The sequence below is a fragment of the Rattus norvegicus genome, chromosome 7 (assembly GCF_021556685.1).
Source record: "Rattus norvegicus strain SHRSP/BbbUtx chromosome 7, alternate assembly SHRSP_T2T, whole genome shotgun sequence".
Taxonomy (NCBI): Eukaryota; Metazoa; Chordata; class Mammalia; order Rodentia; family Muridae; genus Rattus; species Rattus norvegicus.
In genome coordinates, this window is record NC_141540.1 from 125663582 (window position 1) to 125687117 (window position 23536).

Genomic DNA, 23536 nt, shown 5'->3' on the forward strand with positions numbered 1-23536 from the left:
GGAACCCAGCATCCACCTAGCAGCCAGCCTACATGGTGTGCAGCATCCCAAGCACCTGCACACCATGTACCAAGTGCTGGCAGATGGCACTGGTAGGGTGACGGGGGACAAGGGCTGGACAGGCAGGCTGCACACCCTAGTCTAGCTGCCAGCAGCTCTCCAGTGAGGGGAGTTCAGCTCAGGGCTGAACTATATAAGCTAGGTAGGCAAAGAGTGGGCAGACATAACTGGAGCTGCACTCAAGGCCACTAGAAAAACCTGGGCAGGGAGGACAGGGAAAGCCTAGTAGCCTAGCACAGCGAGGAACTGGAACTCGAGGGGCTGACCTCATGGGCACTCTGGCTGCTGGTTGGTGTTTACCCTCCGAGGATAAACCTCTAAACAGTTTGGTGAAGGGTGGGGGCACTGAGCCCGTGCCTCTCTGCTGAGGCATGTGCATGCTAACACCTGGCCTGGACCCAACTGTGGCTGCAAGGACAAGGTCCTCTCCAGAGTGCACCTGGTCAGCAATGGGCTCTGCTGGGTTCTGGATACCTTCCAACAGCAGAGATCAGGAGGTCGACTGTCTCTGACAAGAGTCCAAGGGTGGCCCTTGGTCCCGTGGGCAGGATGAATAGGCTTCTGTGGCCTCAATAGGCCTTTTATCATCTTGTGCCTGGGTACTGAGGGCCCTCCTTCCCTGGGGCACAAAGCACAAAGAAGCTGTCCCAGGAAGCCAGGCTGTCCTGATGAGGCCCAGGACGAAGAACTGGTCAGTCGGGTCCCACATGAACAATCCCAAGGGAAGTGGAGTGTGGATGACTCGGATGGCCAAATCAGGCTGAGCTGGTCCAGCATCTTCTTCAGGAAGTTCAGGCTCTCTCACCACATGGCCCACACACTCCAAACAGCACCCACAAATCTGCTCTGCACTCCCCAAATGCAGTAGCTAATCCTGACCCAGTCCCCTGACCAAATACCTCCACAGAGGCCGCGCCTCTCTCAGCAGCAGTATTTGTTCCATGTGAGAGTAGCTGTGACCTGTGAGAGTAGCTGTGACCCGTGAGAGTAGCTGTGACCTGTGAGAGTAGCTGTGACCTGTGAGAGTAGCTGTGACCCGTGAGAGTAGCTGTGACCTGTGAGAGTAGCTGTGACCCGTGAGAGTAGCTGTGACCTGTGAGAGTAGCTGTGACCCGTGAGAGTAGCTGTGACCTGTGAGAGTAGTGATGTCCTTAGCTCCTGGGGTCTGTCTCCCCACTCATCCCCAACTCCACACTGCCTCTGAGAGGCAGCTCCTTTCCAGACATGCTAAGTAGTATCTGTACCCCAAAGCTAGATCGCTTTTGAGTGCCCACTCTGATCGTCACAGCATCTACCGAGGACTTTATTCACATGATGGGAAACTGAGGCTCCAGGCCTGAGTCACCGACAGTCAGGCCTACCACTGCTGCTTTGTGGCAGGATCAGAACACTGCCACATGCATCTGCCCTCAAGGCCACACCTTCAGCCCTATGCTCCAGCCGTGTCATGGTGACTTCTTCCTATCTGAGGGTCCTTGCATCTTGCTGGACAGAGGTCACTGTAGGCAGTCGGCAAATGTGACATATGAACATATGGTGCATTCTCAGAGACACCACGGCAAACTTACACACGCAGCCCAAACCACCATCGGCCAGAATATGACAAAAATCCTCAGATCTCCGGGAACGCCTTTAGAGACCGCTTCAGTTAGGAAGCAGGTGCTGATGTCCAGGCTGCCTAGCAAGGTCATGGCTGATGTCAGACTCTGCTGCCTGCCCCATGCCTGCAAGTGTGTGGGCTTCCTCTGGGGCAGCCTGCAGGATTCCAGTTCCCACAAAGCTGTGCTTTATGCTTTCCCTGCAGCAGCAATGCCACAAAATTACCCACATGACCAGCATGGCACGGCACCTGTCACATCACCGCCCACAGCCTGCCGCCAGGCCGCCATGATGCTCCCGGGACCATCTACAAACCGAGTGGTCTCTAGATGTAACCCCCCACTCTGAGATCACATCAAAACTAGTTCCACAGCACTTCACAGGGCACTCTGCCCAATGGGCTCTGTGATCCAGCAACCCCAGCACCTCCGCCTCCCTAGGCCGGAGGTTATTTTTTCGGGAACTAGTCACTATTCCCCTCCTCTGGCTTCCACTCCAGTACCACAGAGCAGGAGGTGAGTCACAGACCCTCAGAAGCCCACCCTCCCCAGCCAGTGTAGCCACCCGCTGACAGGTGCAGCGGGCAGGAGCCAGGCTGGGGATGTGCGCTTCATTGTTCATTTATTTCTTCACCGTACTCTGTGCATGGCTCTGGCCAGGGTCCAGGCAGCCTAGCTCCATCCATGTAGCTGTCTCTTGTCTACACTGCGCCCAGCACCAGCTTGCTGCAGGCTCTGGAAGCCCAAGTACGCTAAGCTTTTCCCATGTGGTCAGATACGGAACCATCACACAAAAGGACTCGGTACACCTCCAGATCCAGGCCTTTCCCTAACTTCACAGTCACCTAGGCCCCCACTTTAGGAGGAAAACAAACCCAATCGCACCTTTCCCACTGTGGGTGGTCCTTCCTGCAGGCTCCTCATCCCCCACTCAGCCCACAGCAAGCAACTTCCTCCCCCTGGAATGGCCACTCCATCGCCAACTCTCTCAGATCCCTCTTCTCTCACTTCCGGGACTACCCACCCTCTGAAACCAGGAGCTGGGTACTTCCTTGCATACCAATCCAGCAGAGGGCCACCCAGGAAAGAATAGGGCAACAGAGGCCCCTCTGATACAGACATGTCCAAGGGTGAGGATGGACAGGCCACAGCTCCAAGTCCAGGAGAGTTAGGTCCCTGCCGATGGCTGCTATGAGAGTCTGAGCAACTGTCCCAACCCCCCTAAATCCACTCCTTGTGCCAACAGGGGTTACACTCCCTACAGAAAGATGCAGAGAAACTCTGAGGGAGAAAGAAAAGAGGGGGCACATAACAGGTTTCAAACAGATGTCCTAGTATTTCAGCAGAATGTACAGGTCAAGGAGAGGTCTGTACTGCTCAGAGCACTCCAGCGAGCTCAGGGAACTCTCCTGAGTGCACACAGGCTCCCCCGACACAGCCCTTGGATGAGGATGACATCAGCTGATCACAGCTGCAGCACCAGCTGAGGCTGATTCATCCCACCAGGCTCCCTGTGGGGAGAGGACTCCCAGGAGAACTTCGGGGAGGGGTAGGAATACTCTGGAATCCCAGCCCACCTCCCTGCCTGGCAGAATCAGGATCTCCTGAGTCAGCAGCACAAGCAGGCCAACCACGGCTCTCTCTGCCTGAGGCTCCAAATGTGGAGCCCCAGCTCTCTCGGGATGGCAAGACAGCGGACCCCAGCTCTCTCAGGATGGCAAGACAGCGGACTCGGTCCCACGGTGCAGAGGATGGAAGTGTGCCTCTCATCTGCCTTCCTTCATGTCTGCTGTCCCTGAACCCAAGCACACACATGGCATTACTGATGGCTCCAGAGGCAGTGGCAGTGGCAGCAGCACACACCTTAATGCCAGCACTCAGGAGACAGGCAGGCAGGCAGGCAGGCAGTCTGTCTCTAAGTTTGAGGCCAGCCTGGTCTATGTAGAGAAACCCTGACTGAGGGGGAAGGGGGAGGAAAGGAGGGAAGGAGGCGGGGAGAGAGACACAGAGAGAGAGAGACAAAGAGAGAAACAGGTTTCAAACACATGCCCTAATATTTCAGCTGTTGTGGCCTGCTCCTCATTTTCAGAAGAGGAAGCTCAGAGTTGAGGGGAAGAAACTAACCCCAGTCCCACAGTCTCCATAGTCTCCACAGGCTCTTGTCTGCCCCTCATTCCCTGAAGGTAGGCAGTAGTAGTCCGTCTCAAAGAAATCCCTTTTCCTGTGGCTGTATTCAGAAGGCTACCTCGTCAAAGCCCAGCTCCCCAAGACCTGACACCTCTCTACTCAAGAGGCCTCTTTCACCAACTCAACACCAATACAGTCCCACATCCCTCACTCTGAGCTCTGTGGGAATGAGCACCACACTGCACTGTCCCCTGAGCTGGCAAGGAAGGGGCACAGTCGAGCTGACATGACACTGGAAGGGGCGGGGCAGGGGGGGTGGGGAGGGCCCAGGAGCCTGGTGGCAGGAATCTTGCCCTTGGCGACAGAAGGAGGGAGTGGAGGTCAATTTTTGCAGTATCAGGAAAAAGCCACAGAAGGGCCTTAAGCTGAGGATGTTCAACAGACAGATCTGGGTAGAAGGAGATCAGAGTGAGGGGTCCCAGGAACCCCAGGTCATGAAGAGGAGAGGGGATCACTACGAGTCTTAGGCTCGCTGCCCTGTAGGCCTCAAGACGTCATTAAAGGTGACACCAGCACAGCTGACAGGTGGCTGCTGTGGGCCAGGCAGACGGAGACAGCAACATCACAGAAGCTTGAATCACTGAGTGTACGTGGGGCAAAGAAGGCCACCTCCGGGCTTGCGGACATACAGAGGGTGTTGTGAGAACTCTCCCTAGAGAAGAGGAAACAAATGTCTACTCCCTCCTTATAAGGCCCCAAAACAAACCCAAGGACAATTCCACCAGAGTCCAGTGAGTCTACTGGACTTGCCTACAAAGCATAGGTTCCCCCAAAGGAACCTCGCCCATCATGGCTGACTTCTCCATTGCTGTACAGACAGAACCCCTCCCTTGACTTCCCACACTCTATACTCCAGGACTTCCCAAGACCAAGAGTCCATTTTACTGACATCAATTCAGACTTTTGTCCAACTGCCTTTCCCTAAGACTATTATATGCTTTATTTATTTGAGACTGGGTCTCACTCTGTAGCCCAGGCTGGCCTCACACTTGCAGTAATCCTTCTGTCTCAGCCTCTCAACTGTTGAGATTACAGGTGTGAGCCCCCACACTGTACCACGAACCAACTTAGCATGAAACAGACGGCTTTAGCCCATCACCTTGAGGGGGGGGCTCCAAGTCACATGAAATGCACCCCCAATGAGCCTGTGTGCTTTTCTTGCGTTAACCTGCTTCCAACACTGGGATCTCATGCAATATTCCTGAGATGGGAAAACACTGTTCATTGACTACATCAGTAGAGAGTAGTCAATGACATCAATGTCAGTCAATGTCAGGGCAGGTCCCACAATGGCATGGACAGGACACAGGGCAGTGGAAAGAAACCACAGGTGTGAAAAGCCACCCTCTGTTCTCCTGCTCAGGCCCCTCCCTCTCCACGTTCTTGGAGGCAGAGGGAATCACAGTTCTGCTCAGCAACTATGAGTTGCACCCACAAGGCAGGCGGCAGCAAGAGCCACGCAGGCAGATAGGCACTGGAGGGCGGGGTCATGTATGGCTCTGTAGGTAGAGCGAGTGTTTGCCTGGCATGCGTAAAGCCTTGGGTTGCACCCTGGCAACATATAGAACCCACGGTGAGAGGTCACAACTGTCATGCCAGCCCTCCAGAGGTAGAGAATGATCACAAGCCCAAAGTCATCCTCAGCCACAGAGTGAGTTTGAGACGAGCCTGGGCTACATTAAAAGCCTGTTTGAAAAATAAACAAACAAAAAGATGTGTGCTGGATGGGCAGGAACTGTAGAAGGTGAGACTCTCACGGGCACAAAGGGCTCTTGGGCTGCTGTTGCAGATACCTATGAAGGAATGCTTTAGAAGAAGGCACGAGCCCAGGCCAAAGCCACCTCAGTCACAGCCTGTCTATCACTGAACTTCTGTGCCGTCAAGTATAGTAACAGCAAGTCTGGGGTGAGCACAGGTGCACGCAGGTGAGGCCCTGGGCAAAGGTTAGGCTTTTCCTACAGTCTACAGTCTCCGGCTGTCGAGAGAAGAGAGCTTTGGGTTCTCCTTCCAGCCAAGTGTGGAAAGTACTGTGTACCTTCAAAGCCCACCCAAACATTCGAGTTCCCAGCACCACCACTCAGCAAAGATGAAGACCTGCTCCCCTTCCAGCCCCTGCCACATTCCAAGCAGACACCAGTCATTTGGCCGAAGCATTAAACAGCATCTTAAAGCCTCAAGGCCGAGTGCAGTGGCTCACGCCTATAATCAACCAGTCCTGGGCAGGATGAGGTAGGCGGACTGCCATAAGATCAAGGGCAGCCTGCTCTACATAAATACCACAGCCCCTGCTCAGGTAAGCGGCTAGATCCTAAAGCCAACTCGCGGTCTGTGTCATCCGTTGCCAGGTAAGGTTTGGAGCTGAGGAGCCGGCTCAGTCAGAAAAGTGCTCTCTACACAGCATCAAGTGCTGAGCTTCAGCCTGGGGGATGGCTCACAGCTTTAATCCCAGCGCTCTGGAGGCAGAGGCAGGTGGGATCTCTACGAGTTCGAGGCCAGCCTGGTCTTCAGACTGAGTTCCATGGCAGCCAGGGCTACAAAGAGAAACCCTGTCTTGAAAAAAATAAATAAGTAAATAAACGAGGAAGTATTAAAGAAAGAACTAAAGAACAAAAGAAAGAAAGAAGGAGAGGGAGGGAGGGAGGGAGGGAGGGAGAGAGAGAGAGAGAGAGAGAGAGAGAGAGAGAGGAGGAGAAAATTTCATCCCAAACACCCAAGTAAAAGCTTGACATAGAAGGTTCTGACCCCAGTGGTAAAGAGAGACACAGGAAAATGCCTGGAGCCCACTGGCAGCCAATCCGGCCTCGTGTCTTATAGACCTGGCTCCAGGTTTCGTAAGGGAACCTGTCTCAGAAACTAAGATGGAGAGTGACTGGGGAGGACACCTCCAGTTGACCCCTGACCTTCACAGGCATCCATGCTCACGTATGCACAACCACACAAACACATATCCACACAAAAGAGGACTGAGCAGGAAGAGGACGCCACAGTGAGCTAATGGGCCGGTTCCGTAAGCATGGACTATGCAGGGGGTCCTCCACTGGCTAGGCAACTCCAAACCTACAAGTCTAAACAAGCCTCCCCCCACCCCGATGTCTGCGTACCCCAGGGACAGCTGTCGGACAGCATCCAGCTGATGCATCCCTGCCCCACTCGGCCTCGTAGAATCCTGGAGCTCCTTCTGTGTCTACACTGTGGTCCTTATTTGCCCATGTACAAAGCAAGGGGTCTTCGCCTGCCACCAATGGGCCTCAGTCTCCTCACCTGCCCAATGGGATCCAGGAGGGAGTAGTTAGGGCCAGCTCTCATGGCCACATCCTGTATGATCCAGTCGGGATCCCCTTAGGGCCTCCTGTACCTGTCATATCACCCCTGCTGGGGCCAAGGCGAGGCTGTCTGTACCTGGAGATCTTCCTGCGGCATACCAGGTCTCCAGAACATTCTGCTATCTGGCTCAAACTAGGAGCCCAGGAGCATGTCTGCAAGGTCATCCCTCGTGAGCTCCACCTGGAGCTAACCCATCTAACCCTGATGGGACGGGAGGTCCAAGAGGGGGCCTCTAGATTGCCTGTCCCTCGGAATGGTGGCAGCCAGGAAGAGCAGTGAGTAAAGACCACTAATGGAAGGAAGGGGGACGACAAGTATGTAAGGGCAGCATCATAGGCATCTGTCCACCTCTGAGCCTCAGTGGCAAGTGGCCCCATCTATGAAGTGGGGAAGGGGTTGGTAGCTGGACAGATCAGGAGGCACCAACCCTGAGTATTGTCCTGATCACGCAGGAAACATGCTAACAGCTGAGACTCCAGGGCCCATGGAATAAAGTCATGCCTCAGGGGAAGGAGGGTAGTGGGCACATTGGGTTTAAAGTTCCCAGGGAGGGAGGAATACAGCTCAGTGATGAGACATTTGCCTAACACACACAGTGCCTTGGGTTCCATTAGCAAACACATACACACACACACACACACACACACACACACACACACACACACACACACACACAATGTTCCCAGTAGTGGCTCCCATGCAAAGGTGAGCTGACACAGTGGGCAGGGAACCCAGCTCGGTGTGGCAATAAGTAGGTAAACTGAGGCAGGGAGGCAGGCTGGGGAGCTGGGGCTGAGTCAGTACCACCACTGGATTAAGAGCCCAGTACCTCAGCCCAGGCCAAGTACTTCCCAGCCCCTCATGAGCCCACACTGTGTGCTCAGCACAGAAGCCAGTTGGTCTGCAGAGGAAGGGTTCCTGGTAAGAAGCCACAGGTATGAGTCCAGGGGCAGGGACACCTGGAGTGTTCAGGAAGATATATCTAGTCAGAACATGGCCAAGGAGCCTTTCAAATCCATCGTGAAACAGCCCTGCAGCCTACCCTCAGTGTGTCTACCAGGGGACCTGGCAGCTTCTCCGACTGGGTTGATGACTCTGTCCCTTAGAAAGCTGAGTGCACGCAAACCCAAGATGACAACACACCACTCAATGCCATGGGCCCATCCTTTGTTGCCAGCTCTCCTATAAAATGTGGAATGCATCCTACCTCTCAGGGAGCATGATGGAATGAGGTGAGGCTTCCAAGGCTGCCCGCTTAGCTGCCTGGATGAGCTGTGAGAGGTGTAAGCAGGAGTAGAAGGGGTGGGCAGCTGCTGCTGGGTACTGGGGGGCATGCAGTGCGGGAAGAGTCAGGTGGACGTGCAGGCATGGATGGGGAGCCAGCCTGGACAGTGCTCAGAGGTCCAGCTCCCAGACCTCACTGTCCTTAGCTGGGAACAAGGGGTTCTGGGCCTCCAGAAGCAGGAGGAAGCCTGAGATCCTCAGGCAAGGATAGCTCAGGTAGCAGACAGACTGAAGACTCACAGACCAACGAGGTGCCTTGGCCACACCCCCTCTCAGTGCGGGCAGCTTCTCAGGCTCCTCCCACACACCTCAGCTCACCTTCCTTTTCTGCTTTGTGCCAATGGTTTAAACCATTTTCCTATGAGTCTGGTGAGCATCTGTCCTCTAGCTATGGCCCTCAGACTCTAAGAATGGCCTCCCAGGCTGCTAGGATCGATACAGAAACCTATTCGTGAAGCTAGGCTAAGTGACTAACAATATGAAACTAATCAGGTAAGTTATGGCCCAGCCATTCAACTGTTGTTGAGTTTTTAAATTTAAAATATTTGGAGTTTGAACAATGGGGAATATGTTTCAGGGGTGTCAAATGAAGAATATGAATAAGAAATTTTCCATACAGAATTAAAGGCTTTGAAAAAATTGGAAGGCCAGGGTTGGGGATTTAGCTCAGTGGTAGAGTGCTTGCCTAGCAAGCGCAAGGCCCTGGGTTCGGTCCCCAGCTCCGAAAAAAAAGAAAAAAAAATTGGAAGGCCAGGTGTCTCTGGGTACAGGAACTATGAGTAGTGCTGTATATGTATATTTTTTTAGACTGGGTCTCATAAATAGCCCAGGCTAGCCTAAAACTTGCTGGGTAGACTGGACCAGCCTCACTCACTCAAGAGTGATCCTCCTGCCTCCAGAGTTCTGGGCTTACAGTTGCATTATAGTTCCATACCACTGCACCTAGTCAATTTTCTTTGTCTTTTTAAAAAAACAAAACAATTTTATTCGTTTATTTGTTTAACAGGGAATTACTATACAGCCCTGGTTGGTCTAGAATTCACAAAGATCTGCTTTCCTCTGCCTTCTGAGTGCCAGGATTAAATATGCTACCATGCCCAGAAAATTAGCTCTTTTAAATTGGCTAGATTCTTTGGTGGCTTGGAGGATGATTTTTAATGAGTATCCTGTGTGAGGCTTCTCTTCAGTAGCCTTGTGACTTAGCTGATACCCAGGAGCCTGACCAACTTGGTACAGGAGACAGGGAGCCTCCGGGACAGAAGACAGAAAGCCAGAGGGTGGGAAATGGCTCAAGCCACAGAGCAAGGCAATATCCCATTCCCGGTGTCGCCGAGCCTGGCTACAGCCGACCCTGTAGCTGTGACCACAGCCTCGAGGGCCCAAGGCCCAGAGCCAGCAGGTACCCCTGAAGGCACGGGGTTTCCACCTCACGGGAGCCTCAAAGTTGCTCCGGTCCTAGGGACCAGCAGAAGCCAGAATCACAGGCCTTAAAATAGGCTCAGGAACCGAAAACAGCTCTGCTGCCTGCACAAAGACACTTCCTCCCACCATGCTGGCCCACAACCAGCTAACTGCCACTGGAGTGACGGGTTACTGTCATTCCAAGAGAGACTTTTCCCAGTGACTGCACAGCGGCCCGGACTTCAGAACAAGAAGCCGTCACAGTAGAGTCTTTTTCCTCAGCTCACCAGCCCACTCCAACTCTTGGGACCGCTTCCCTCTCTTACCAACCCTATCTCTAGATCCTAAAATAAACCCCATGGGCAGATGTCCCAACAGACATCCTCACAGGGCTCAGCCTGCACTGACCCAGGAGAGCTTAGGCTGAGCCCATGCACACTCATTTCCTACCTGCTGCTTTTCTATGCCATCCCATGTCTTCTTTTTCTACATAGAAGTGGTGCTTGGTCAGGGCCTCCATGGTCCTCCCTCTAGCCATACCTCCCACAGAATCCCCAGCCATGACTTACTCCCAGGTATAGCTACCTAGAAAAACACCACAGGGGCAGCATATCCCAATTCAGAAAGCACCTGCCACACGGTGGGACAGGGACTCATTGCTGGCAGCAGTCCTTCCCTCCTTCATCTTCCTTGAACCTTCTCCAGGTTGCCTCTTACTGGCCTCAGCTGGAATTGGCCGGGACTCCAAGCTTTGTGACCTCAAGAGAGCCCATCTCTCTGAAGCGCAGCTTCCACCTTGTGAAGGGGGTGATGGCAGGGCCTCCCCTACAGGAGCCAAGGAACAGCAAATGCATCTGGCCTATGGCACACACACTGTGCGCAGACTTCTATGAGGTAACTCCTGCCCAGGCCCAAAGCCACGCCTACACAACTCCCAGAGGCCAGACTTGGGAAGTGCCAAATTCTCAAGACACCTGACCCAAACCACTTTTCCAACCTCAATTCTCACAGCCCCCTCCAAGCTTCCCAGCACCTGCTCCTCCCACCAGCCGCTCCAGCCCCTTCCAGCCTCAGGTCTGCCCAGAGACCAATACAGTTCACAGACCTCTGCCCTGGGTAGCCTGGCAACTCTAGCTCTTGTCTGTGATCCTTTCCTTGGTCCACCTCAGCCAAGCAACGATGTGTGCCAACCTGGCAGAGCTGCTGGCATTCTAAGGACAGGTCTGGGCGGCCCTCTGCTCTGTGCAGAGCCTAAACTCAGATACATCCGGACATTTTCTACCCTTGTGGTTGAGGGCACAATACTATCCCTCCAAACCTGTGTCCTAGGCAGTGCCATGAGAACTACCTCTTAGGCACATTTAGAATAAACAGAGGGTGGGCTGGAGAGATGGATAAATGGTTAAGAGCGATGACTACTCTTCCAGAGGTCCTGAGTTCAAGTCCCAGCAACCACATGGTGGCTCACAACTATCCGTAATGGGATCTGATGCCCTCCTCTCCTGTGTCTGAAGATAGCGACAGTGTACTCATATATATTAAATAAATCTTTAAAAAAATAAACAGGAGTGAGCACAAAGCACTCCTCCTGACCACACTACTATGGGCAGGGAGAACCCACCACTACCAGAGAGCAAGCCAACACTCAGGAAAGAGGCCTCAGCCAAGACAGAAAAAGGCAAGCAACAGATGTGGGGCCAGGCCCTGGGAACTCATGCTGGTTGATAAAGCACACTGCTTACTTAAGAAGGGACCAGCTGGGGTTGGGGATTTAGCTCAGTGGTAGAGCGCTTGCCTAGCAAGCGCAAGGCCCTGGGTTCGGTCCCCAGCTCCGGAAAAAAAAAAAAAAGGGACCAGCCTGTGTTGCCACCCAGGGCCTAGGAGAAGCTCCACTCCTAGGAGAAGCAAGGGCTTCTAGATGTATGTGTCATATGTAGGGACACTGAACCATCTGACTCACCCCAGGTCAGGGAGACCAGAGCTCCAAGGGAACTGCAGAGCCATAAGCAGTTTCCTGTGGAAACATCAAAATCTTGCATGGGCAGCCTTGCAATTACCTGTACACCTCTCTCCCCTCAGAGACCATGTCCTGCAATGAAGCAAGGACCAGCTTCGAGACTTGGCACTTAGCCAGTGCTCAAAAAAAAGAAAAAATGTTTCTACTGTAGGGGCCATTGTGGGAGAGAGTAAGAGTCAGGTGTATAGCTACAAAGTGCCTTTCATCAGGGGGGCCCAGTGACCACCCTTATGTGGGTGGGGCCAGCAGCTTCATCCCATCATAAACAGACACTGATTCAGTCAGGGCAGCTTTCCCAGGCTCCCTGGACACCTTCTGAACCACCCCTGGGGGAAAACAACAGCCTTCGAGGCCACAGCACAGCTGAGTTATGAGCTTCACTCAAACACCTGAACTCGTTTATAAAGGGCCGAGGGTGTCGTTCAGTGATTAAGCAAGTACTCAGCACACACGAGGCTCTAGGTTCGAGTCAATCAGTACATTTATTCAAACACCCAACAGGTTGTCACAGCCGGGAGGTGAGGCTGGCAAAGTGGAATCCAGAGGACAAAACACGAACACAAAGCAAAACCAAACAGAGACCTAGTGCCGCCCCACAGGCTCCTGAGGGCACGACTGACCACAGGCCAGGTTAGAGCACTCTGACCGGGTTCTGAGTTCCTCCATCCGGGGCATGTGGGCCACCCATTCGGCCTGTCACCAATAATATCCACCATCAGCCTGATGAGGTCTAGAATCACCTAAGAAACAAGCCTCTGAGGGAGGCTAGATTGGGGAGATCCTTCCCTGAATAGGGTGGCACCGTCCCATGGAGTGGGGTTTTGGACTGACTCAAAAGAACATGACGTGAGCTGAGTGCTGGCTTGTATGTGTGTGTGCGCGCCCGTGTGTGTGTGTGTGTGTGTGTGTGTGTGTGTGTGTGTGTGTGTGTGTGTGTGAGTATGTATGTGTGTAAGTGTGTGTGTGCGCATGTGTGTGCGTGTGTGTGCGTGTGTGTGTGTGTGTGTTTGTGTGTACATTTATTAATCTCCTGGTGCAGAAGTCTTGTGAGCAGTGGCCTCAAGCACCAGCTACTTTGATGAACTCTATCATTGAATTTCCAGCAAAACAAACCCTTCCTTCTCCAAGTCCCTTTTGTTGGGTAGTTTATCAAAGCAGCTCAAAAAGTAACTAATCGAGACTCCAAGCCAAGTCCCCGTCAGGCTTGTCCCTTGAGGCAAAGGCTCCATGCACCTTGGCCATCCGCACCGTTTGCGTGGCCGCAGGGAAATGCTTCATTTGTTCCCTGCGTGTTTACTGAACACATGTTCTGTACATGTCCCTGTGCTAGACACCAACACGAGGACTGGGCAGTACCCTCGTGCCTCTTGATGGCTGGCTGAAGGGACAGCCACTCAGCTCATTACAATGCCACAACTGTGCCAACTGTCTAGGACAGAGGAGACAGGGCTATGTGTGACGGGGGTGGAGGATGGGTTCCATGACCCATAGTCAATAGCAATAGCTAGGAGCTGAGACTCAAAGGAGAGCCTGCAGTGTCTGAGGAGCAAGTGAGCCGGGGCAGCTTCCCACGAAGCGGAAACCCCAGTATGCACTGCCACCCAGAACGTCGGAACACTAGAGTCTAAGAACTAGGTAATGGAGGAAGCATGGTTTATAAAGTGGGGGCTGAAGACTGGGAGAGGTGATGGCCTGGTCACTGTGACAGACACAACAGACCTGGCTGGGGATGTGGCGAAGCTCTGGGGTCATACTAGCCAGCGGTTAGCCAGCTGTGCCACTTCCTCATCGGGTGCCCCTGAACAGGGCTCTTCATGGCTGACAGATTATATTCCTGCTTGGCAAAAGTGGCACTGTGTTAGAGTTGAACTGACAGAGCATGCACAGAGCACCTGGCACGTAGTGAGTCCTAGGTAGGGCTAGCGACCGGGATTACTGACTGCTCTTAGGGAAAGACCTTGCAGGCTGTCTAGGAGTAGAGACTATATCATAACATGGGTGATGGTGCTTTGGGGTCAAGGACAACAGAGGTGTGTGCTGAGGGGAGTGTGAAGGGGCTACCTGGAGCTACTTAGGTCACAGAACTGAGGGGCTTGCAACAGATGGTTGCCCAGACCCTCCCCAATTCAGACATTCTGTGCCAGGTGACAGCTGGCCCTGACAGGTGGGCACCCAGTAGGTGCTCAAATACTATTCACTGAGTCCATTAATAAGGATGCTCTAAATCAGCTACAAACCATTCTCTGGACAGCTTTTTTGGAGAAGAACCCACTAAAATCTGTGTCCTTATCTGTTCCCCCAGGTGGCTGTACCTGCCTGACCAGAGAACTCCACTGAGGTGAGCTGGGATAGACCCTGCTGCCTAAGAAGGCCAGGTGCTAAACTACTCTCCTTCAATAAAAGAATCGAAATTCACTTCTGCTCCTCACTGAACCTCCAGGGCGTGGCCTATCAAGGGACCCCGAGTTCCAGGCGTTGCCCCCTCTCTGGTACTGTGGCCTTACCAGGGTGCACTTCTACTTTGGGGCACTGACAGAATCTAGAAGACCGTTACTTCCCTCAAAGAGAACCCAAGCTCTGACTTGGGGGTGGGGGTGAGGGGACACGACAACAGAGAATGAAGTCATTCCTTACACGAAGAAGGGAGGGGTCTCTCTTACAGAGAAAATGACAAGCCCAAGACTACAGGGGAAGGGGCTTCTGCCACATGGGTCTGGGCAAATGCATTACCTCACATCCAAGACGACCCCACCCACACCTCCCTGGCCCTTTCAAACAATAAGACACCCCCACCCCACCCAGCAGATGAATGACTCCTTCCTTAGACCAGAATCACACCCGGAGAGGCTGTAGCAATCTCTGATTCCCGTACTAAGTAGGTGAGGTCAAGGGGCAGAGGTCCAACAGGTCCCTGATAGAGCTAATGGACAAGAGGACCTTTGGGTGCATAAAGACAAAGGCTACAACAATCGGGAGACGCGGTCCTCCATGTGGACTGGGGATGTGGTCAGAGCACACTGCCTTGAACTCTGAACTCAAAGGCCTCCCGAAATCTCACGCCCACACTCTCTGCAGCAGCAGTGGGGCCCCCAGATCTTCCAGGAGAAGGAAGAAGAGTTACAGAACCACGAAGAGGAAGAAGGAGCTGGGACAGATATCCTGACGGTCAGAGGAAGACAGACGCAGAGACACAAGGATCGGGGTTCTGTGGTACCGAAAACACAGAGACTTGGGGTTCCGAGAGACAGAGCCCAGGGCGGTGGGGATCCACAGAGGGCAGGGAGCACAGGGGGACGAGCGCAGGTGGACACGCGCGGACACTCAGGCGCGCGCCCGGCGCCGTCACTCACCCAGGCCGCAGACCTCGCGGCGCAGGCTAAGGCGTCCGCGCTCCTCGGCTATGGCGCGCAGCATGTGCTGCAACGAGCGCTCCTCCGTTTCGCAGCCGTCCGCGGGCTCCCGGGAGGCGGCCGGCCCAGGCCGGAGCCCCGCGGGCGCGGACGCCGAGGCACAGGCCCTGCCCGGCGGCCGCGCGGAGGCCATGCCGGGCCCCGGCTCATCGCCCGCGCCGCGCCCGCGGGGGCTCCCGACACGCCCCGCCGCCCGTGCCCCGCTGCCGCTCGCCTCGAGCACCAGTGAAGCCACAATCCGCTTTTGTGCGCGTCGCCACTGCTGCCGCCGCCGCAGACCTCGGAGCCCAGCCGAGCACTGCGATCCTCCGCTCCGCCACCGCCCGCCCGCCCGCGCGCACTCGACACCGCCCAGGCCCCGCCCCTAAACCCACCCTTTCCCCGCCTCCGACACTTAAGGGCCCCGCCTCATACTCTTAAAACCCCGCCCCGATCCCCGGCCAAGGCGATGAGTCGTCCCTGGCCCTGCCCCTTCTTCTGGCCCCGCCTACTTCCTTGAGGCCAGCCACTGCCAACTTTAAACGCCCACCGCGACCTCGCTCCAACCTGTCGCGTGACGTTCTCGCCATCCCATTCCCACACCTTCCTTAGTCTGCTGACCTTCCTTACTGCCCCTGTTCCCCGACCCTGAGTCCACTTTCTCCCCACCCTACCCCGCACCCCCACCTCCCTCCAGTAGAGTCACGCCTCGGAGCCGCCCCCTCTATGCCTCACTGATTTTGCGCTTTGTCACCGCCCTGTTCATTCCCTGGAGCCTCCAGCACACCAGCTCTGCTTATTTCTGTCTGAACCTTCCAAGTAGGTTCTGCTAAAAAACTTGCTTCACGGAACTCAGCAAGAAGTTACCATCTCCAAAAGGTGGTCTCTTGGGGGCCACGGTGCAGAGTGGGAAACCTCAGTTTCCTCCACAGTACACGGGGGGGGGGGGGGGGAGGGGTTGGAGAGTTGCTCCCTGTCTTAGCTGCTGCACTGACTAGGTATGTAGGGGTCAGGGGTGGATAAGATAAGCTTGCATGTGATCCCCAGCTCCGCAAAACAGAACCAAAAAAAAAAAAAAAAAAAAAAAAAAAAAAAAAGCTTGCATGTGATCCTAATGAAGGCCAAGGTCCAGCTGGGCATTCATCCCTGTGCTAAAAGAGGAAGATCCAGGAAGCAGCCACCAGAAGCTGCGTTCTGAACTCACTCTGTGGTCCTTTCCCAGGTGTGCTGGTCTCAGCCAGCTGCATCTCTAGTGTCAAGTCCTACAGTCATACTAAGCATAAAGTTCTGTCTGCCCCGGCTCTCCACCCTGTCTGGGATACCCTTCTCCTCAGTCTCCTATCTCCTTTGGATCCCAGTGTCCTCAAAATACATTTCCTCAAAAAAAAAAAAAAAGTGTCCCTCCTGTTCTCTTTCTCTGCATAGCACCCTTACCACCTCCTGACATCACATTGCATAGCTACAGAAGGTGTCTCAGGGGACCAAATCACTCAGCACCTTTTCCTTTGGGCTTCCCAGTCATCAGAATGGGGAGAAGTGATTGTTTAAGCCTCTCATCTGTGACATTTTTGCAGTGGCAGCTCAAATGGACTAAGACACTATGTATTCTTCAGGCCTGGCTTCTGACAGCTGTATTCCCAACACCCAATAAATGCAGGCTGTGTATTGGAGAGTGAAGAGAGACCTGCCAAGGAAGAATGCCCCTGTAGTATGTACGTAAGATGGGTTGGGACCACAAGGTGTGGAAACCACTCTAGAGCAGAAAAATGGGCAGCTTTGACACATGTTCAAGCTCACCTGGAGATTTGTACCGCTCCCCCGACACCATCAGGGTAGGACCTGAGTCTAATTCCAGGGTTCTAGAGCAGCGGTTCTCAACCTTCCTAATGCCAGGACCCTTCGGTACATTCCCTCATTTTGTGGTGAGCCCCAACCATAAATCACTTTCAGAGTCACTTCATAACTAATTTTGCTAGTTACAATCATAAGCTGAGTATCTGTGTTTTCCGATGATCTTGGGTGACCCCTGTGAAAGGATCATTGAACCCCACAGTAGGGATTGAAATGACCCACAGGTTGGAAACCTCTGAGTCAAGCACAGGAGGGACTCTGTGTGCATTGAGGGGATTAGTGGCCTTTGTCTTCCCTCCTGTGGCCCCCATCTGTTAATGAGGACAGTGTGAAGGTTGAGGTGGAGAGCTGAAGTTTGACTGTGAGAAGGAGGAAGGGACTGGCCATCAGACAGCATGTGTGAGGTCTCAGAAGCTGGCAGTGGTAGCCTTTGCTTCCAGGGAAACCGCATCGCTGTCTACCCATCCTCACTGCCAGGCTGTTGCTTGAAACCCTCGCTGCTCCAACACCATAATCACCTTAGGGGCTCACCTCCGCTGGGGAGCCTTCTGAGGAGTTTGGCCAAAGCATTGTGTCCTTAGCCACTTCACAACCCCTCTCCCTTGACCCCAACGCAGTTGCCTCCGAAGGACCAGCGTCAAATCAGTTCATTCCATCTTCCCTGGCATTCACTCCAGGACAGGTGCCAGAATGTATTTGTTGAATAAATGCATGAACACTGCTTGGGTTTTCTCCACTCTCATCAGTAATACTCAGTGTCCACATGGGGACTCTGCTGAGTAACAGGTATGGGATATTATGCACCAGACCAGCGAGCCACACTTTCCTGGCTCCAAAGCAGTGTTCCTTGGTCTGGATGCTGATCACTGAGTTCATGTTAAATAAATCAAGTTGAATATGAGTGTGCTTAGTTGCAAGCTGGCTTGCCTGGGCACATCTATGATCCCAGTGAGATGGTTCGGCAGGTTAATGTGGCTGCGACCATCTGAGTTCCACATTCAGAACCCACGTGATGAATGGAGGGAACCGTCCTCTCATGTATGCTGTGATGTACAACACATGAAAGTATATAAAATAAAAGGAGTTGAGGACTGTGAGGTCAAGGCCAGCCTCAGTAAGACTTTTACAAACAAAAAGCAAAATCTGTCAGAAAGACTTGACAATGGTAAATAGCTTGTTAGTCCAGCGTCACTTGGCAGGACTCCTAACGTATAGGTCTATAAAACAATAAATGTGTTTAGTTGTATTTAATGTTAATTTTGTGGCAAAAAAATGCGTTAGAAATATCCTGAATTCACCTTTGTCCAAGCAGTCTGGGTCTTTTTTCTTTTGCTCTGCCTTCCATTTATAGAAACACACTGAAGAACCCGCTCGCTCTCAGCTGCAGAATTTCACTCTGGAATACTGAAGCCAAGCTTAGCAGAAACAGAAATCAGCCGCAAGCCACTCACTTCGATGGGACAGTTGCTTGGTTTTTCATGTCCCTGCTTGGGGCTTGCCTCATTGTCTGCCTCGTATGCTGGGGTGATGTCTGTGGTTCCATCGTTACCTCTACCTGTTTGGCAATAATCTTACTCAAAGAGCTAGTCAGGACAAATGCCTATGGACTCCTTTCCTAGTTCTCGAGGGGCCAGGGATCTAGAGAGTTTTAAGGAATGACTCTGGTTGAACTGAGAGCACCATATCACCCACCTCTCTCCTTCAGCCTTCCGTTCACTGTCTGTACAGTGAGGTGAGAGATTGGATAATCCCGATTGCCCCTGATGTTACTATCCTGGGTCTATGATCAGGTTTCCAAGAAACCAGTCAGTTCTTAGGGTAGGCAGATTGTAGCCAGCCTATCAAGGGCTCTTCTGTCCTCCCCTAAAAATCTGCTAAGGGCAAGAGCTTACTGGATGGCAGGAAGTACGCTTACAGCTTCCTGGCCAGATGTTCTTATGACCCAGGGTTATCCCAGTTGCTCAGAACCTGTTTCTTTCTTTCTTTTTTTTTTTTTTTTTTTTTTTTTTTGGAGCTGGGGACCGAACCCAGGGCCTTGCGCTTCCTAGGCAAGCGCTCTACCACTGAGCTAAATCCCCAACCCCAGAACCTGTTTCTTGACTCTGAACTCCTGATCCTCCTGCCTTTGTCTCTTTCCCAGCACTGAGATCACAGGTGCACACCACCATACAGGCTTCCTCGGACTCTGTTTCATCTGGGAAGTCAAATGCATCCATCCCCAGGTCTCTACTGCAAGGTTTCCTCAATTCAGTCACTCTGATGTTCCCATCACCTCCCTCTCTCTCCTGCTAACATCATGATAAACAAACAAACAAAATTCTCTCTCTCTCTCCCTCTCTCTCTCTCTCTCTCTCTCTCTCTCTCTCTCTCTCTCTCTCCCTCTCTCTCTCTCTCTCTGTGTGCATTCATGTGTGTTCTTGTGCATATGTATGAATATGTAGCAGGCAGAGGTTGATTTTGGGTGTCCTTTATTGCTCTCCAACTTATTTTTTTTTAAAGATTTATTTATTTCATATATATGAGCACACTGTAGCTGTCTTGACATTGTAGCTGTCTTCAGACACACCAGAAGAGGGCATCAGATCCCATTACAGATGGTTATGAACCACCATGTGGTTGCTGGGATTTGAACTCAGGACCTCTGGAAGAGCAATCAGTGCTCTTAACCGCTGAGCCATCTCTCCAGCCTTAGAAAGAATTTTCTAAAGCCCAAATCTGAAACCTTCCCTCTTCTGCCGGTGGGACTAGATGCTCTGGAGCAGGCTGCCTTCTCCCCCCTGTTATTTCAGCATCTGCTTCTGCACAGGCTGCCATCCCTCCTACCACAAACTCTGAGTGTTATTTTCTCCTTCTGGAAAGTTCCTTACCATCAAGTTCAGACCCCATTCTCCTAGTGTTGAAAATCTGTGACTCAATTCCAGGTCTGGTCTTCCCTGATCCCTAAGAACCTGTTTCTGCCCAGAACTCCTATGCCCTTCCAAGCCACCACACTACTATTTGGAGTACAGGAGAACGTAGTTCTTGGGTGTGAGGAGCTGACACACAATGAGCCTCCATAAATGCATGTTCAATCAGTGAGCGGTAAGTGAGCCTGGGCGGGATGTAGGGGCAGGAGGTCCTTGTGCTCACAGATAAGCTCTAGGGAAACCCAGAATGTTAAACACGAAGATTTGTCTCTTTGATGGAAGGTTTGTAGACCTGTTTCCCACCAAGCAGGGTACAGATGTTGCGGACAGCCTGGTGACCTGCGCTATCTGTAGAGCCGGGGTACGTACAGATCCAGTCAGACTGTTACGTCTATCCCAGACTCTTCCTCCTAGACCTTTATCCTGAGTGCTGTTTCCAGGTCAACAGAAACCATCTCTAAGGGAGATGTCACATGTACTTTGTAGCTTGGCGACCTCTATGATAACTTAGACCACACCAGATCCTCCTCGAGATCCTTAAGCTATAGAACCCACATTCTTATGAAAGAGGTCACATGTACTTTGCAAAAGATTTGATGTAGCTCCACCTTAAACTTTCTTGAGATCATTGTTAGGAGGAAACGTTTCCCCCCCAAAATCGTACTTTTCTTAAATGTGCTTGCAATAAAGAGCTTGGGGTCAGACTGGCGAAGTTTGAACCAGTACCAGCTAAGTCACGTTGAACCAGATTTCCTTCTTACCTCAATGGAATCATTACTCTGCCGGCCACAGCACTTGCAGAGACCCCCACACTGGATGAGGCCAGAGCCACTGTCACAGGATCATGGAAACACCCTCTGGCTGTCAGTGACAGTGGGGATAGTCACCAGAGGGACAGGCCAGCAATGATATATCGTTCTAGCAGGTATGAGAGGCACACTCGTGGGGAGCCCCAAGACCATAGTCTCGAGGACACCTGGCTCCCTGGCTGTGTGGACCACAGCCGTACCTGGAAGAACAAGAATCGGGAAAGGCACGTTCACCTTTAGAAGCTAAAGTGAGCTTTCACTAAACCAGCCCTTAGCCTCCTCAAAGTTCCCTTAGGAGCCACCAGGTCAAAGGGCCAAGACCAGGGTCTGGGGCCAGGACCAGGGCCAGAAAAGGAGGTGACTGTAAAAGGAGAACAAGAAAAATCAGGGACTTGGGTTCAAGTCTTGACTCAGCCTGTCAAGCTTAGTGACTGACCACCCCTTCCCTGCCACAGACCTCAGTTTCCCCATGAGTCAAGGAGGAAGTACCCAGAGTGCTTCCTCTTCCTACACACTACTGCTAGGAGGAAGAGGGAAGTGTCAGCTCCCAACTGGGAGGGCAGCTCAGCCTCAGCTCCCTCCTTTGTAAAACGGGACAGGAATAGCAGCTCGAAGGCTGTGTGTGGGCTCCACGGGAGGATGTCTGGCAGCCCCTGCACGCCTAGACTCTGCCTCCATATTCTCTGTAAGAGAAATCATTATTTCGCTGTTCTCCTTTCACACTGCCTGCCTCCTCCCGGCCTGTTCTTGAGGATTAAGGGGGAGTCCCCCTGAACCCCTGCAACCGCAGACCGGAACTTCACAAGCTCCAGGCTGTGCTTCTCCTAAGAAAATGAACAAGTGTACAAGGAGAGGCCACCGGCCCCATGCTGAGGCAGGACGTGAGCAGAGCTCTGTGTTGCTGGAGTCAGGGGAGGAAGACTTTCTGGAGGATGTGGCCCTCCACAACTTCCAGTTGTACTGGTGGCCTCGGCATTCCCAAAGACCAGTCAAAGATTGCTCTCTGGCCAGTACTAGACTTTTCCAAGGCTTGGCCAGACTGGATCTGTCTGCCAACCCTGGGCAGCAGAGATGGGACCTGATTTCACAAGCCAGATTTTGCTGGTGCCAGTGACTCAGCCCACTGTTTTGAGGAGGAACCAGAGGCTAATTAAACTCAGGCTTTGAACCTAGCCCTCTTTCCTGCTTCCTCTTCCCCATAAAATGCTGTCAAACCTGTGGGGTGCAAAGGAAGGCTGGTAGCCTTGCAAGGAGTGGGGATGGGGAGGTGGGAGGGTGGGAGTGGGTTTCAGGGGTCAGGGGGTCTGGGAGGGGACATGAGACGAGGTGGGGGTGGAGTCAGGTGTGGGGGGTACATGGGACAGAGGGTGGGGGATGGGAGGGACCCGGATCCCGAAAGGAGGCCAACCACTGTGAACTTCCCTTCTCAACTCTGCCATCAAAACCAGGAACTTGTGCAGGACCTGTCTTCCAAACCTGCTGCCATCTTCAGTTCTGCTACGCCTGATCACAAAAAATTGTCACAACTGGTCTTGTGGATTATTAACAATTTCTCACAGAGAGCAGGGAGAGTCATGGGACACGCACCTGAGTGTCCAGCCATCCCTCACAACTGTCTGTATTCCCCAATTCTTAATTGCACACGGCTTCGGGGTCTTGAGGGAGTTGGGGGAGGGGCGCCATGTATTTAACCGTGGGAAAGTCATCATCCTGTTAGGTGCAGCCCTTTGCTCCGAAGCACCCACAGCTCTGCCAGCAACCCCTTGCCTGTGCTTTGTGAGGAAGCCCAGTAAACCCATAGGTGTCCCAGAGTGAACTTTGGTGGCATCGGTGAGACCTTAGAGGGAGGGGCAGATGCTGGTTGTATCTCCCTCTGGGAAAAAACTTTTAGTAACAGTATTGCTTTGATGATTGACAGGATCCCAGCCAGGGGAGTGGCCATCCAGTGAAAGCCGTGTGCGTGCCAAACTTCCTTCTCCAGCCCTGCCTCCACACTGCCCCCTCCTGTCCACTTGCAGCAGCAGCAGTTTTGGCCACAGTCAAAAGTGAAGACCTCGAGAGGCCTCTCCTGTGTGCTAAGAGCCCGTGGGCACCTCTCCACGGGGACTCTCGGACCCAATCAACAGGCACCCTCTAGGCACTGGTCTTTCTCCCAAGGAAGGAGGCAGCAGCCTCAGGGTAGGACAGAACTGGTGCAGCACAGTCCATCCAGCAGCCAGTGAGGAGGTCTGCATGGTCAAGTGGGCCTGTACCACACAACTCATCCAACAGATTTTCTTTGGATTTTTTAGTTCACACCGGGCACTCCTGGGTCACTCACAGAGACATGTCACAGCTGTGTCCTTAGCCACTGCGAGTGCTGGAGGAACATGAATGAACCTAAATGGACAATCACTCTGGGAAGCCTCTTTGCTTGTTTTGTTGTTTGTTTGTTTTTGTTTTGTTTTGAGACAGGGTTTGTCTGTGTAGCCCTGGCTGTCTTGGAACTCACTTTGTTGTTTCTTTTTTTCTTTTTTTTTTTTTCTTTTGGTTCTTTTTTTCGGAGCTGGGGACCGAACCCAGGGCCTTGCGCTTCCTAGGCAAGCGCTCTACCACTGAGCTAAATCCCCAACCCTGGAACTCACTTTATAGACCAGGCTGGCTTTGAACTCAGAGATCCACCCGTCTCTGCCTCCTGAGTGCCCAGCTTCAAGGTAAACATCTCTAGGAA

General features: G+C 52.8%; 1 protein-coding gene across 1 annotated transcript in view; it reads right to left on the bottom strand.

Moving 5' to 3' along the window:
- Positions 1–15578, bottom strand: part of Kiaa0930 (KIAA0930 homolog) — a 40349-nt gene extending 24771 nt beyond the window's left edge. The window contains 1 exon segment of the mRNA NM_001271047.2: positions 15222–15578. Within this exon segment, the coding sequence (NP_001257976.1) occupies positions 15222–15285 (64 nt within the window). The 5' untranslated portion in view covers positions 15286–15578.
- Between the last annotated feature and the right edge of the window lie 7958 nt (positions 15579–23536).